Source organism: Idiotropiscis lumnitzeri, chromosome 5 (assembly GCF_059441095.1).
Source record: "Idiotropiscis lumnitzeri isolate Australia: NSW breed Sydney's pygmy pipehorse chromosome 5, RoL_Ilum_1.0, whole genome shotgun sequence".
NCBI classification, from domain to species: Eukaryota; Metazoa; Chordata; class Actinopteri; order Syngnathiformes; family Syngnathidae; genus Idiotropiscis; species Idiotropiscis lumnitzeri.
The window spans coordinates 16,569,965-16,587,107 of record NC_142395.1 but is presented as its reverse complement, the minus strand read 5'-3'; the positions used below and the strand labels follow the sequence as shown (position 1 = coordinate 16,587,107).

Here is a 17,143-nt window from a genome sequence, read left to right as displayed (position 1 = left end):
AAATTATTTACACTTTTTCTTTAATCCCCTAGTCAGCTGGGATAGGGTCCTGCACGTCCTGCGACCCTGTTCAGGATAGGCACTGTGGAAGATGACGTATGAAAGATTTTTTTTCCAATTTCTTAAATAATTTTTCGATCCCCGCTTAGCCGAGAATTTTTTGCGTTTCAAAAAATAAAAAAAATTGTACTTGCAGGCTCGCCCTACTCCTCGCGAATGGAGTTATACTGCAGTGGCAGCTTTCGATTGCCATCCCAACTTTTTGTATCATTTTGGTTCGAATTACCTCTTTGGGTCGGAGGGAGCGCAAGTAGCTCTTGAGGTCTCCTCGTGTCATCAGCTCCATGATGACCAGGGTAGGCTGGCCCTGAGATACCACCCCCAGGAGACGCACCTATGACAAAATGGGGCGTGACGAAAAAGTGTACGTGCACCACATTAAATTTGTGTGCGCGCGCGCATACTTACCACGTGATGACAGTTGAACTCCTTCATGACGGATGCCTCGTTAAGGAACTCAATGCGCTCCCTCATGCTGGCCGATTCGTTCACCGTCTTGATGGCAACTCGCGTGTCCGGTTCGTCCTTCACCACTCCCTTTGCGATGCCCTCGTACACCATGCCGAACGAGCCCTGGCCCAGCTCGCGGCTCAGAGTGATCTTCTCACGCGCCACCTCCCACTCATCCGGCACGTACACTGGGCGAAGGACAAAGGCGGGTAGCCTTCAAATAAACGAACACTACGGGTCTTTGTCTCTTAATGTAACTCTTTGAGAAGTCGTGACTGTAATTCAACTCCCCAGTCATCCATCTGTTAACTCAACCCTTAGACAGGGTCTGGTAATAAGCCTTTAGGTTTGACTCCTGTGTCTACCGTACTCACTTTCAGCCGCACTGAAGTATTCAGGGTTGACCGACGCGTACAGAACTCCATTTCCAAGTCTATCGCTGTTCCTAGCAACAAAGAACCAGGTGTCAATCACATAGAATCCCAAATCAAAAATGTTGTGAAATACATGCATTCTGTCTATGTGCAAAATAAGAAAAGAAAGACACTGTTAAGACTGACAGTGATCATAAATGGTAAAGCGTTAGGTAGAAAGTTATACATGAATATATTATATATATTTCAGTTTATGCATTCATTAAACTAACGCCATGTTTCGATTGGCATCATCATCACAGCAACGCACCTTTTCCTGTTCAAGACGAAGAGTGAGCAGGCCAGGAGGCAGATGAACAAGATGATTAAAATGGGGGCGAATATGATGGCGTAGAGGAAGCTTTCATATCCTGTTGGATCAAGCATAGTCATTATTTTAGCTTCTACACATCATATTGATCATTAGGAAGGTGCTGATCTGTTTATCTTACGTTCAGCTACATAGAGAACGACCGGTCGCGTCCAAGATCCATTCCCAGCCAACGACGTCGCTCGGACCCTTAACGAGTAGTTGCCCGGACTTAGGTAGGACAGACGGACGCCGCGCTGTGTCCGATACAGCTGACCTGACACGCACTCGTGCTTCTCAGTCTGACACATCCACAGACATATACAAACACACATAGACACGTAGCCATCAGGTACATGGACAGGTGTAGACATTTTTTAAAGGTTTAACAATCTTTTCATGAAGGCAAGAATATTTTTTCTACATTTTTTTTTTTAAATTTCTAATTGTATCTGGGATGTGATCCGGGTCAGAGCAAGGAAACAGGCTGGCGCAGCAATGTTGACTATGATATATATTTTTGCCGTACCTCAGTGCCCAGTTTGAACTTGATCTCATACATGAGAATCAGGCCATTGGGGCGAGACGGCTCCGGCCAGCGCAGGAACACAGAGTCCTCGTGGCCCTCCCAGGATACCACGCCAGGAATGTCATCCGCCTTTTCTGAAAGGTAAAAGAGAACAAATCATCAGGACCAGGCCAACTTCATTAGGTAAGACCAGGGCTGGACCAAATTTGGCATGGAAGCGGCATAAGACCCGCACCCTAATTTAATTTGGCCCACCAAGTATTTACATTACCAAGAGTCCTATAATGTCTCTTTATCTAAATACTTATCTATATCAGCAAAAATAAATGTCCAAGATGCTACCGATGACAAATGACGCCTAATTGTGTTCCACTAACCTGCCGGTTTGGTTCTGGAGAAAACAAACTCAGCAGCGCTGCATCGCTGCACCTGTCGATTGCAGGCGTGAACGTCGATGCGGTATACAGTGAACGGCTGTAAACCGAAAATCTGCAGCTCGCGCTCCATCACTGCCTGTTCCACAAAATCAAACTCTCGCTCCACCAGCTCCGGGTCGACGGCGCTGCTGTTGGCAGCAGTTTGCAGGGGAGAGATGGTGCTGGCATTTGAGTGAGGCCGGTGATGGCGTCGAGAGTGGGTGGCGTTTGCGATGTTGAATACATCTCGGCGACGGCGATCGGGTGGCCTGGAAAACGGGTATTTAAAAAAAGAAAAAAAACAAAACATTTAAAGATTTTACCATTGAGGACATTTTTGCTTTGCCATGGAAAATTTGGTAGGCTTTAATGAGTAGACACAGAAAAAAAAAAGGAAGTCTTGCATTTTAGTACATTTTAAGGGTCTTTTAAAAATATTCAGCCCATGAAGCACTTTCCATCAAAGACAAGTTGAACTTTATTTTAAGTTCAACCCCTGCCATGTTCACTTTGCAACATGAAATTTGGAGGACATAGAGTACTTATCAAGAGTAGACCCACTAAAAAAAACTCTTTGAACCGATGTCTGAAAAGTTGCAATGAGTCCGCCATTTTGGTTTGAAGCAGCCTTTCAAGTGTCATGTTCAATCAAGACAAAAACAGCCTGATTGTCTTTTATGTGCATAAAGGCGCACCACCCAAATTTCTCACAAGGGGGTGACATTTGATTCATGTTTCTATCTTAATTTAATTTTGTGCCACTTGGATCATGTTTGCGTGATTTAACATATTTTCCGTATGTTTGTTCTTGTAGTGTGTGCGTGAGGGAAAGGGGATGTGCCATCTCTGTCGGTATATCAAAGAGCATGTGTGGATTAAATCCTTTCGGGAAGACTGATTTACAGTGGGAAAAGGAAGTTGGTTGTTTTTAATAAAAGCGTCACAGGTCTGTTATTGGTTATTTGTGAGCAATGTCAGATGCAGTGAGGTTTGTTGCTCGCTTTGGATCCGTGTTGATCTCACACAAGTTTTTCAGTGTGTGCGTGCGTGCGTGAGTGTTCCAGTGAGTCATCGAGTTGTTTTCAATGCTTTGCAGCCTCAGGGGGTTGAGGACAACTAGTGAGCATTTTTTGTAAATAGATTCACCAAAACAGTACCAGTCGCTTTGTGTGACGAGTCAACTTTGACCGAGAAACTTAAACCACATCTGCCTGCAAAATCAAAAGCAACATGTTCCCATTCCCATTGAAATAAATCTGTAAATATAGGAGATTTACAGAGTCCAGTAAAAATCCCAATATTTGGAGGCCAGTGAAGCAGACCTGCTGCGAATATTGGAAAACCATGAGCAATTGACGTCTCTCATTTAAAAAAAAAAAAGTTAATTGATTAATTTTTAAAAGTTTAAATCTACCACACACTACGTGGCCAAAACAATTGAATATCATTTAAAACTCATCTTACAACATTAACCTTGAAAATAAATGTCTTACAAGATGATTTGAGTTGGAAAAAACGCGCCGGAAAAGTGCATGTACAAGCACGTAATCACTCCATTAGTTCCACAGACAATCAAAGCAAAATTTAGCAACTTTTCGACATACAAAGACAATTTTTAGCTTTTTATGATAATTACATTATTATTCAATTGTCTTAGGTTTGTGAGCATGAAATTGTTTCAGTCATAATTTTTTTCAAAAACAATTTGGATTTTGTTTACAAAAATGTTTTTCAATTTCAGTTCTCATTTTAACATCCATTTTTGTTACCTATGATAACTTTGGTGGTCTCTCACAAATGATCAAGAAAATTATACAAAGGTTAGGTGGACTTTATTTACAAATTATGTGACTTGTGAAGGCAATTGATTGCACTGGATTGTATTTCGAGGCATCAGAGTACAGTGTGCTGAATACACCACACTTTTCAGATAGATATTTGTGTAACATTTTGAAAACTGTGTCATGTCCATTCGACTTCACAAGGATGTGCTACTTTGTGTATGTCTATCACATTAAATTTCAACAAAATACATTCAGGTTTGTGATTGTAAAGGCCAAAACGTGAAAGTGGTATGACTAGTTTTACAAGTTAAATAGTTTAAATAAGAAAAAAAGCTCACCGAGGTGTGAAGATAGAGTTGTGCAGGAAGTTCTCAAAGACTTTCCGGTAGGAAGCGTCCGCGGCCTCTGCCTCCAGGTCTTCCACCGATTTGGGGCAAGGGCAGCAGGGGCCCTTGTCGGGACCATCGGGGTCCGACTTTGTGGGTTTGGTGTCATCCTCCTGATCCCCAACTCCGATTGCTGCCATTCTTACAGGGATCTTCAACTCTGGAGAGGAGGATTATTGTCAGTTAAGTTTCTAACTGGACTGTTTTTTAGCATGTTGAATGAATTAAAATAAGCACTGTGAGCAATGAACATGTGAGTCTACCTTTGGAGCAGTAGTTGTGCTGATAAAGTTCTCGATCTTCGGCCTGCTGCTGCCAGCGCACCAGGTAGTAGGTTTGATTGCCGTTGGGGGATACTGGAGGCAGCCAGCGCACCACCAGCTGGGTGGAGGAGTTGGAGTAGGCACGCACATCCTGAGGCATAGACGGCGCTGCAGAGACAAAACAGGCGGCGTTGGTTATTCAAACGTGTTAGTTAAGTTTTGGTGATGGTTTAGCAATTTTTTCACAATACAAATGCATTTTATGGCTATGATTGTGTACTAACCTCACTAAAATCAAGCACTTATTAATTTCTAACAATGCACAACATACTAGTATTTAATTAATTCATTTTTTGTAAAGGCAGCAGTCTCCAAACGTTTTGGTACCACAGAGCATTTTCTACATGAATACATATTTTGAAGGACAGGCATAGAAAAAAATAAAAACTGTTGATTACATCACATCACTCCCCATTTGCTACACTTTTTTTTAAAAAATGTACTTAATTGAACATGCTAAAAAAAGACAGGGATAAACAAAACAAAAAAGGTTGAAGTGTGAGCAGTATGAGCAAACATGTCAAACCGAATGACAGCCAAAATAATTACTTCATGTTTAAAAGACGTAGGAAAAAGCCAGAAGATTTCATGACCTGTCCCTTTATACTGATGCAAAAACAACAACAAAAACGAAAACAGTTTTCAGTTCAAGTTCAATCATCCTATGAAGAAGATTAATAGAGAAGAAATGTGAAAATTAGAAGAAAAAAAAATTAAATGGCTTACAAGGATATACATACACCCCCCCCACACACACACACACACGAGATCTATTGCATACCGTATTCCGACAAGTGACAAGTCAGTGTCGTAAAGTGTCTTAGTGTTGGTGTGCAATGTTTGCAAGACTGCAACTTCTATGATAATAAAGTTCCCGTCAGCACAGAACTGTTTTCCACGAAGGCCTCGTGAAGCATTGCAGCACAGTGGCCAAACTGCATTGATACTGTTGTCATTGAGTTGCTCAAGACCTGTTGCGTCTTAAATATATTATCAGGCAATATATATACACAATATCATTCAGATTACTGTATGCTATACAGTGTTGTTTATATCTTAATCTCAGTTTAAAATACCTTTGATATGTTTGAAGTCAATCATAAGCCAATTGATTATAAGATGCTTGGCACTACTCCTTCCAGTGGGTTTACCTGAGGGGCTGGTGCGGATGTACACCACCTTGCTCTTGGCGCTGGGCACCTGCTTGTCATCCACCATGAGCGTGATGGCCTTGACGAAGACGGCGTACTGCGTCCATGGCTTCAGGCTGGAGAGCAGCACGCCAGGGTCAGTGTCCTTGTCTTGGTGCAGCTCCACATCCACCATGTTCCAGCTGTTGGAGCCACAGCCGTCCTGCCCCTCGAACTCGGTGATGTTCTGGTACGGCCTACACGAAAGGAGAGGGGATGGGGAGCGGGAGGGGGGATTTGTCAATAATGAGTGCACTGCACAGAGAAATCACAGCAGACATCAGAAGACGGGAGGAGATGGCAAATAGACACGTACGCCTCTTTGTAGTAGACAATAAAGCTGATGAGGTCTCTGTAGTCTCGGGGGCGGTAGCGCTGCCAGGTCAGCTTGATCCTGGTGCTGCTGGTGGTGTTGGACTTGAACTTGAGGATGGTACTTTCGCCTGAAGGAGTAAAAGACAAGTTCTTACATCAAAAGGAGTTCTTGCGTTGACCTTTAAAGTCAAGAGGTTCTCAGGGGTTCTTGATCGGTATTTTCCACTGCACAGTGTCGTCTGCAGCTCAGTTCAGCTGCACTCTGCTTCCATTTCAAAAGACTACAACAGGAAACTGCATTGAAAGCCATCACCATTGAATACATATTTCGGTATTATACAAAAACTAAAAACACCTAAAAATTTACATGCTAAACAAACAAAGAAATATTACAAAAAAAAATATGAAGCTATTGAAGTGAAGTGAAATAAAAAAAATGAAAAAGTATAAAAATGTAAAAAACATTAATACAAAAATACTAATCAAAAAAAGAAATATAGGGAAAAAATACAATCTGTGTAAAATTTTTAAATATTAGGCAAAAAAGAAAAATATAAATTTTCAAAAGTTTTTAAAAAAATGTTAGAAAACAAACAGTTTAGAAAATAGTAATATAATGAATACTTATTGTATTATATTAAATACATGAAAATAACACAAACATGATAAAAAATATTGGCCAAAAAACACAAATATTATGCAAAAATTAAATGAACACAAACCGCTGTCACCTGGCCCGGGCCACCTTCCACCATGTTTCAACGGTTTGGAAAACGCGACTGATGCATTCTTCTAATTTGATAAGCACTAAATAATGAAACTTTCAGAATTCAATCAAGGTTTATCGACAATCTTCTTCTTCTTAAACTGCCTGCACTAGAAATCATGGCAATAGCTGCGTATGACAATGCAAAACAAATTCAACTGAACACCATGCAGTGGAAAGTGCCAAACTAAGCTACAACAACCCCAATGAAAACAGGAAATATTTGGACTGCTTTGGAGCATACAGCTGGCTCGGTCGCCGTTGTTTCGGAAGTCACTTTCGTCGAAGCGCCCTGGAACTCCCGTCTGCTCCCACATTTTGTGGATCTCCGACACGCAAAGTTTGGGATTGGCCCGGAAGAACAGCTTCCCGCTCCTGATGGTAAGGTTGTGCTGCTTCCAGTCCCACAGGTACTGCAGCTGCTGGTTGTCGAATGCTGTGAAGGCGTACATGCTGCGGGGCCAAACGAGAAGGGGAGACACCATCATTCAGTGGCATTTCATCTTCCTCTTGAGATTTTTCAACATATTTCAGTCATTTGGTACGGGGTATCTCCAGCTCAAAAGTAAAATTGCAACAACTTCATACCAGGTACCGGTACCTTACACTTTTCAGGTGCTCAACAGTGTTTGTGCAGTCAGTTTATGGTGAAAATCTCAATTTTCTGGGGCTCAAAAATGTTTGGGAAGTCATTTTAAACTGTACTTCTATGTTTTCCCGTTGCTTAAAATGATTGTGATAGCCAAAAACACACATTAATGATGTTCTACAAACAACAGCATACAAACAAAAATATAAAAGCAGTATTGAGAAGACAAGAAAAAGGAACTACATCGTGGATATTCGCCTATGTCTGAGAAAAGTCTTGTGCTTTTGCTGCAGGGATGCTTTCCACAGATTGCGAACAACACCACTTTCTGAGGATGTGTCTTTGCTGCAAACAAATAAAGTCATGTGGCAACTTTAAAGCCTTCTTGCTCATTACCAGACACATTCCGATCCGTTTTGTCACTACTAATCATGGCCAGCCGAAGGGAAAATAAGATCCGGAAAGAAGGGCAGGGGGGCGGGAGGTGGCGATGTGGCTTTTTGTGATACGCTGGGTACCACCCAGACATCCAGGAATGACTGCAATGTGGAGCCTTGGGACAGTGGGACTCTTGTGAACTCAAGGGGAAACAAGAGAAGGATGTTTTTCTGAACCATTAAGATGGTTTCTTGATTAGATTTAGCTGCTGTGGTTACTTTCTGGAGAAAAACTTCTATCCCAACTGTTGAGGCGCAATTAAGGATAGAAATGCAACATTATTCGTTTGTTGAAAGCATTTCACCAAATTGGAGAAGAATGGAAAAGATCTGTTCCATATTTATAACTTACATTAAGATGTCTCAAGCCATTTTCAAGTCTCATTCCCAACAAGTCATTTAAGTGTAAACATATGTTTATCCCTTTTAATGACAGCCACTTCACAAACTTGCTCTTTTTTTTTTTACATTCTTAACTGTGTAACATGTGTAAAATAAAAATACATATTTTATTATCCTTAGCTATATTACAGTGTAAAAAGTTGCTTCAAATTTTTGCATATTGAACAGAAAGACGCTAACCACTGTCAATATTAATTTGAGCAATTTTAACTACCACACAACAACCAACAGTTAATCATTTGAACATTCTTAACTGTCATGCAAGCGTAAAAAGAAGCAAACTACGATCAACATAATGACGATAAAAAGACAACACTCATTATATACATATCTGTGAATATAAAACAAAAAAAAGAGCAAAGTGAGTGTTTGTGTGTGCTTACTCATCCAAGAGTTCCTCGCCATCGATGTATCGCAGGCTGCGCAGGAAGGCCAGCGAGCTGAGCGTATGCGAGTGTCGAATGCGCACGTAGCCCGTCACCCTCTGGATCAAACCCGTGAAGCTCTCCAGCTCGGCCACCATGTTGTCTGTTGAGACGCAGTCAAAAAAACAACATTAAATTTAATATTCATCATTGGACTTTCTTCTTCTGTGTATTTATGGTTTTAAATGCAGGAAATTACACGGCCCGAAGGCTTTCCAAGGTCCTGGTCTAGACTCCATGTGACATCACTGCGGATTGTAAAAAGTGTTTTGCGCTTTTATGTTTAGACTAGACCAGAGCCACCAACCTTGATCTCAGCTCCCCTTCAAAAGTATTGGAGAGGTGAGGCAAGCTCCTTTATTGTATGTTAACAAAACACATTGGTATAGTAGTTGGCACAGCTCCCTGTGCTCACTTGCGTTTTCCTTGCAAATCCCAAAAACATGCACGTTAAGACTGCAAAGTGTCCATAGGTGTGAATGTGACCATTAACAGTTGGGTCTCCATGTGCCCAGTGAATGACCAGCGACCAGTACAGGGTGTACCCAGGAAGTCTTTTGGCCAAAAGTCATCTGGGATAGGCAGACAATCGTTCCTGTGTTGGCTCAGTTGAAATTTAGTGAGCCATCAGCGGAACTGTGGTGCACTCTAAGCTGGCCTGGGGTCCCCTAGAGGAAAATAATTTACTTCCACTTTTTTCCCCCTACATTTACCTCCATAGCGACGCCGCACGACTTCGCAGCCATTGAGGCTGATTGACCAATGTGTTTGTATGTGTGGCTTAAGTTTAGTTGATGAAGTCATCCTCCAAGAAATGTGCCCAAACGCAGCAAAATTCTGGTTAAAAAATTCCTCAACAATTTTGACATATGTTAGGCTTGAAGTGTGTGTGGGGGGGAAATGATGGCATGGCACCTTTAAAATAAGACTTTCTTCCCACGTTAAACGGTGACTCTAATATCATCATATTAAGACTAACTTGGAAAATAAATATGATGCCATTCTCAATTCCAAGATTACAACTTCCACTTCTTCATCACAAAGTAAAGTGTACTTGACCTTGTTAACTTTGTTTTTTGAATAAAAAATACAACTGTTTATCTCCTAAGATTTTTTTCTCTTAAGAAATTGCGCCTTTTAGTTATTTCTATTTAATTGCCATTAAGGGTTGAGGAGGCCCTTGGAAAAATGTCTCCCAGAAAAAATGTCTCCACTTTAAGGGGTTACTGGACAAAATCCCAGATATAGAGTATAAGCATATTTTAAAACAGGGTATTTTCATTCATCTGACTGACTACAGCCCCTTTGCCGCATCCACCTCTTTCTCGTCGTATATTATGTTGCCGTTTCACCGTGTCTTTGTGTCGCAGCAGCCCTTTACAAGCGGCTCTTTTTTACATGGGCAAGCCACCCTTCTAAGCGTCTATGCGGTACAGCGGAACCCCGATTTACGGGACCAATAGGCCACCCTGTTTGTTAAATTCAAGAACACCAAATACAGCACCAAAAATCTTTGTACTGTTTTAGTGGCTTATAATTTCCTAGTTCAGTACTAAATTATTGTAACGAAATATATGAAAACATTAAACTATTTGCAATATTTTATCCACACTTTGCTCATTGGCGTTTGCGGCGGGGAAAAACGTCATTATGATTTGATGCCATAGATAAGACCAAAAAAAATAAATAAAATGCTCGCTCCATTATACAACAGCCACAAATATGAATAGGTACATATTACACACTGCTATATGTCACCCACCCATACAGCGTGCTTTGACCGCGTGTTGTTAATAGCAAGAAGCTAACATCGGCGCAGTGTACTCACGGCCTCTGCGGATGTTGATGTGCAGGTTGCCTTTGATAACTGTACAGCCTTTCAAGGACTGCGCAGCGTCCATGGAGTCAATGACCTTCTCCTCACACACTTTATCGCACAGGCCGTCGCAAGCGGTACAGGACATGCTGGAGACAGAAAGATGAACAGACACAGGACTAAAACGTAAAGTCTTGATATCAAAGCAATTATTTGTTTTGCTTACTAGCACTTTAAAGTCTGAATGACGCCAGGTTCCCAAGCAAGCAATGGTATACACTGTTAATAATAATAATAAATAATGTTAACACGCTCATAATCCTCAACAAGAATCCGGGTTACTTTAATTGGTTATCCTAAACCCTTTCAGAGACAACCATCAAGTTAGGTAAAAGTTTGTAACAAAATGTTCCAATATTGTTTATATGTAAAACACTGCAACAATAAACTAAATGAAGGATATGCAATAATTTAACCTTCATATGTTAAAATGTTCAGATATCTCATCAATAATCAGAAGAATGTATTTTTTTAATTAATGTATTTATTTATAATAAATCAATTAACAAACTTGAGACAAATGAATAAAACCTGAATAAACCCAGAAGACAATTTTAGAAAAAGAGAAAATAAAAGCAAGGCTCACCTATTGGGGGTGGTGCGCGTATACCCGAAGGGGCATTCGGACATGCACTCGCCCTCGTGGATGACGAAGCTGTCGTAGTCCGGCAGGTGGACTCTGGAGCAGAGCTCGGCGCTGACGCAGCGCCACCCCTCGAACTTGTAGGTGCCGGGCGGGCAGTCGGCCACGCAGCGGCCCTGGTGGTAGTAATGCACGCAGGCGGCGCAGGAGCTGTCGCTGCTCGCCACGCTGCAGCTGCCCAGGCATTGCGCGTGGCAGCAGTCGCCGCTCGCAGTGCATGCTCGCCGCCCACACTTCTCCGGGCACTCTGATGGCCAAACACAAAAACAAAAAACTATTAAAATCAGACATATGTAAAAATCACTTTTTAAAATTCCTTGTCTACAAAGAAGAGCTGATTATTATTTTGATTGAGATTAAAAACACGATTAATACAAGGATTATTTCTTGACTTCAAAACTTTCCTCTGGGATTGTGTAGATGTTGACATCACCTTTAACACACATATAATTTACAAGGATGTGACACCTAAATAACAAAAATATGAACAACATACGGCAACTTTGCCAATTATTATTTTGGACTATATGGTACTAAAATTGCACATCTACGTCAAACAGTGTTTCTCACATCGAGTCGAGCGAGTGAGCGCTTTCTGACAAACCCTACAAATTGCTCAATCTGCTGTAGTGGGGGTCCATTCTCGTTCCAATATGAGGACAAGTCATGAATAATAAGCATGATTTACAGTCTCCAGGAGGAATAAACCTATGCGCAGTACAGCCAATCTGAATTTGGAAGCACAAGTTAATCGGTTCAAAGAGAAAATTATGTCATCCACTTGCGTTAGACACGTTGGGGGGGGGTTTAAACAGGCTGCATAGTGAAGTCATGAAAAATTATGTGCTGTTTAAGTGATGCTGATTGATATGACACACATGCTGCCTCTACAACACCCACTTGTGCAAAGAGTATTTCATTAATCCTTAAGAAATAGTCATCTTAGTTCCTGAGGGGATCATCAGTTTGAAGATTTTCAAAAAGTTACAAAAAAAAAAAAGCCTTCAACAGAAGTTTCAATGATCAACATAACATGGAACAGAAGGTCTGTCATTTCCGTTTGAAGTGAACATTTTGGGGGTGGATTCCTGGCCTTCTACTTGGGAATTCTCCCATATCAGAAATAGGTTTAGATAAACAGCGGCAGTATAAAGAAAAACACAACTTGTATTTTATTGCCTAAAACAGTATTTTAAGTTGGCAAAACTATAAAGCAGTGGTCCCCAACCACCCGGTACCACTTTGGGCGGGCCGCGGCGGGCCACACAGTTGGAAAAAAACAAAAACAAAAAAAAAAAAACTTAGCGGCAGTATTTCCGGTTTATTTATTATTCAAGGCTGCAAAATACTTTATTTTGAAAAGTGACTGGCTTCTCTCCGATACATTGGACTTTTGACGGATGTCACGATGCTAATTGTCTCAGTTGCATTATGCTATGATGACCCCAGCAAGCTAGCAAAATGAGTAAAACAACAGACCATGTTCGTACCCTGCTCTGCACAATATGTGGCGAGCACACCTGACCACCCCCCCATTTCCTCTCCACCCCAAGTTGAAATTTTGAGTTCACCGAACAACGTGGCCGTCCCTCTAATGTAATGTTTCTTTGCCTATGCTCTTGAACGTGGGCCACCATGCTATCATGGTAACATTTTAAAGATACTCTTAATATTTTTTAGGCCCTAAATACCAACAGAATAGAGTGGGCATGTCCATCATAAAACAGGGAGAAAAATAATCCCAAAGATCGGTAACATGAAAGTGAGCAAGAAGACGGCCATTTAGGTTGAAAGTCGCCAGGCAAATCTAGGCCTTGTACTTTGACGAACTCCTACTTTAGAATAAGCCTAAATGCTGCTCAATCACAAAGAGGTATCCGAGACATATGTGAAGCTATTTTTTTGCCATTGTCATCTAATGTGGGCGGGCCATGGAATCAATAGAGAACAACAAAGTTATTCTTTAACATAAAAAAAGGAACGCAAAAAACGTTCATGCCAACTAAACCCACAAAGCCAGCGATGAACCTGCAGTCTGTTCAATTTGACGAGAGCACATCATCAGTCAGTGACCATGAGGTGACCTTCACCAGTCCACCAATCAGAACCTCCCAAACTGTGTGGTCCCATCAGCCATTCAGCGGGCTGTTTTTGTGGTTGCGCGTCTCTCTCTGGCACACAATGTTCTTCCTCTCCCCACGCCCACCCTCCCTTACGCCTCCTTGAGCAACCCTGTGACCTTACGGTAAGTTTAAAAAAAAAAAATGGTGACAAACAGCTGGGGTAGGGAAAAGGGCGGGAACCTGCTGCAATACGCAAGTCGGAGACATAATGGATACCAGCTTTTGTGCTAACGTGTTGCAGGGTTGCTGCGCCGCAGGAAGAAATCAAGGATGGGAGAAGGTGGCGATAAGGAGGGTGGAGGAGGAAAGTCGTTTCACATGGTGGGCTTGCCGCCAAAAACGCTGTGGGTGGGACTGCCAGCAGGGGGAGTCAGCAAGTTATTCTCAAAGAATGGAAAAGGGGTCAAACTGTCACCATCACGAAACTTTTAGTAACCTTATAATGTTTTTATTTTACCATCCTTAATAGTCATGCAAATTACAATTTTAACCACTGCATGAAATATAACGGTTCACCAACTGTTATATCAGTTAACTAAGATGCAACTAAAAGTAAGTAAAACTTGTCAGGCTTTGAAGTCAAATTTTAACAGCTGATTATTTAAAGTAAAATGTGTGCAAAAATATTTTTCTTTTTTTTTTTTTAACCCTGTCCTATTCGACTTTATGGTCATGCAAAACGGAGTATCTGTATACTTTTTCATGCCAGAACAGATTTTCAGTACAACTGTGTTTATTTATATTGCGATGGATTTTGACTGGAAATTGCACTTGGGCAGAACGTGACAGAGCATCAATGAAAACAGCATTCACTTTTGAGCGTCATGGGAATAGGTTAAGTCCCATTTTTGACTAAACTTTTTTCACATGGTCCTTGTGGGGTGTTGTGCGTATAATTTTGTGTGTGTATGTGGGGGGGGGTCTATTTAATCAGTTTCGGAATAAGGATGTGTAAACAACAAAATGTGGAAATAGTTAAGTGGAGTGAATAGTTTCCCGATGCACTGTATGAAGCATGACTGATGCACTGCCTCACAGAGTATTCACCTTTTCCATTCATCTGTAGAAAAACGGTGTGGATCAAAAAGGATTCACAAATGCCTGCCCGGCGGGAAAGTATTCTGGGAACTCCACATCGGTTGCCAGCCAAACAGCGAGAATGTTTCTGGTCCGTTGCATCCAAATTAAGCTATTGTCGCGGACCCCAAATGTACGGCGAAAACAAGCAGACTCTTGGTCCTCGTCGACGGTGGTCTGTGTCTTTCCTAATTTGTTAATGCTCAGTTCCCATCCGAGGATGGTGTCCTGTCTGATGTGGGGCTTAACAAACCTGTCCTGATTAGAACGCTCTACAAAAACGGCCGTGTGGTCACTGTTGGTAGTGGTGGTGGTGTTTTCCATTGACAGCGTTGCCAGGTGACTAACACTGACGCCAAACGGGCCATCGGGAATCCTTAAAGCCTGTATGATTTGTTTTTTTTAATTGGCAGTCACCCACCCTTTTCCCCAAGGGAGGGGCCGAGGTATTACAGCTTAATTTACAACAGGAGTACTGTTTTTTTAAATAATCTTTCATCAACAGTTTGTGACGATTGATTAAACATCTGTGGTAAACGGAAAAATCTCCTTTACAGGTGAACCTCATTTTGAATGCACATGTCCAACTGTTCAGTGCTGAAGGAACTTTCTGTTCTCTAAAAAGGAGCTAAACGGCAAATATTCACAACAGGTGTCCGATGTATCGGCCAATACATTTGCTGATTCAATTTGAGTAAAACAGTCCTCATCACACCATGCTGTTCTCATTTTGTCATCAAGTCGATGCCTACAAATTGATTTAAAAGTATATTGCCATTTCAAGGCTTAAAACACATGTTCTCAAAGGGAAGTGGCTTCTGAGCTTAAAGCAACTGGTGGAACGCGACATTTCGAGTGGCCCTTTGATTAATTTTCTCCTAAAAATATTTATGCTTGAGGAAAAAAAATGAAAACGAAACTTGCATTAACTTTCCTTGCCTTTGGGAGACACTAAGATGTGCTTGATGATCTGAACCATTTAAATCACAGGTGTCAAACTCAAAGCCCGGCCCACAGCTGGTGGTTTTACGTGGCCCACGAAAGCAAATAATTTATGTGAACTTCTACGATTTCTTTCATCAAATCTGCAACAAAATTTCCAATCGCTGAAGTTAACTAATAATGAAGCCACAAGAATTTTTTTTAACCAACCCCTCCGTTTTTTATAGTAAGCTGAAGTAGTTGAACAAACTATTATCCTTGATTTCTGAGTTAGATTTTTTGTGCATATGCAATATTATATTACGATGGTGTTAAAACATTTATATGGTTTACCAAAAAATGAATTTGACACCCCCGATTCAAATCAGAAATATGGAAAGAAATCCATAATCAGAAAGAGGGGAGGGGGCTTTTTCCACAGCACTGCGGCCAAGTAGCAAAGCATTTTTTAGTTGATGGTATTTAAATAAAAGCAAACATCAGGTACAACAAACTCCCCACTTCTGATTGAGTCCAAAGTCACTGAACCTGACACGTTAAGCCAACCACTGCTTGGTCTGTTGACATCCGGAACTGTTACTTGGCTGTAGTTCAATTCCTAATTAATCATGATGGTTGTCAAGACAATTTAGGGGAACTTTAATGACTTTGGAGCTCTCTGTAAAATCGGTCTCATTCAAAATAAATGGACCAATTTGGTTGTCTTGTCCCATTCGTAACACTTTCCACCTATACCTCCATTGTCTTGAGTAGATTTGTCTTGTGTAAATATTTCACGGCGGACTTCAACAGCATCTGTAAATCTTGTCCACCGCGCTGCTTTTGTTTTTATCTTGCTATCTTTGATAGCTTCTGGCAGGCCAAACACAAACACGCATTCCACTTGACAGTGTGCTATGTCTTCGCTGTCATCTTTTTTGCTCTGAGCACTTTGGCGCCGCCGTCTCATGCATGTGACCAGCCCCGCCGGACACTAAGATGCCATGCCGTCTATCGGGCGAGTCGGTCATGTCGAGAGCCGTGAGTTCGCTTTAAATGGAGATGCACGTCCTAATGATCACAGTTGGCACCCACAGTTAGCAAACACGCTGCTGGCGGCCCAAAACACTGCGCTGCCTTAAACACTGACAAACTGTCCGACGCAAACAGAGCCGGCTTTGTGCTGGACTGGAAACAGTAATATGTGGGCACATTGTGTTTTCTGTCCATCACCGAGCTGTTGCGGTGTTTATGGAGTCTGCGCCGGTGCTGTTTATTTTCCCAAGTTTGCTTGATTACTGGAACGCACCGAGAAGCAAGGGGGATGTGTGGAGATGTCCTTAACAGACCTCAAGGATTTGCACTTGGTTTACTTTTTATTCACTCGAGTCCATTTTTGACCTTACCTTGATTGGAGAGATCTACTCTGAAAGTAAAATCTGGAGGTGTAAGGCGTAGCAGTGAATAATAATGATGAATGGGCCATTGTATTCTCTTTTAAATGTTGAATCCTTGATACAATTAAATTTGAATCCACCCACATCAGATCGAGTGGGCGAAAAAGTGACTTAATGTAGCGTCGCCCATCTGTCTAGGATAACTCCTCCCAAATGGGCCTCATTTGGGCAAAACCTGGAAGTTGCCTGCGTCAATCGGAGCGTTTTTCACCGGGTCTTGGTTAGAAAAATGACAAGTCGATGAGTTCACA

At 41.6% G+C, this 17,143-nt stretch overlaps 1 protein-coding gene across 2 annotated transcripts in view; it reads right to left on the bottom strand.

Annotated features, from left to right (window-relative positions):
* The window catches only part of LOC148337067 (insulin-like growth factor 1 receptor), a 47,711-nt gene that overhangs the window by 7,244 nt on the left and 23,324 nt on the right, over nt 1–17,143 (bottom strand). For both annotated transcript variants that reach the window (XM_088295316.1, XM_088295315.1), the window contains exons 3-17: nt 11,258–11,561; nt 10,624–10,760; nt 8,754–8,898; nt 7,187–7,395; nt 6,178–6,304; nt 5,823–6,058; nt 4,612–4,779; nt 4,301–4,508; nt 2,140–2,447; nt 1,763–1,896; nt 1,376–1,535; nt 1,195–1,294; nt 885–955; nt 469–698; nt 287–394 (exon numbers count right to left, since the gene is read on the bottom strand). In XM_088295316.1, coding sequence (XP_088151442.1) covers nt 287–394; nt 469–698; nt 885–955; nt 1,195–1,294; nt 1,376–1,535; nt 1,763–1,896; nt 2,140–2,447; nt 4,301–4,508; nt 4,612–4,779; nt 5,823–6,058; nt 6,178–6,304; nt 7,187–7,395; nt 8,754–8,898; nt 10,624–10,760; nt 11,258–11,561 — 2,645 coding nt within the window. The remainder of the gene's footprint in view (nt 1–286; nt 395–468; nt 699–884; nt 956–1,194; nt 1,295–1,375; nt 1,536–1,762; nt 1,897–2,139; nt 2,448–4,300; nt 4,509–4,611; nt 4,780–5,822; nt 6,059–6,177; nt 6,305–7,186; nt 7,396–8,753; nt 8,899–10,623; nt 10,761–11,257; nt 11,562–17,143) is intronic.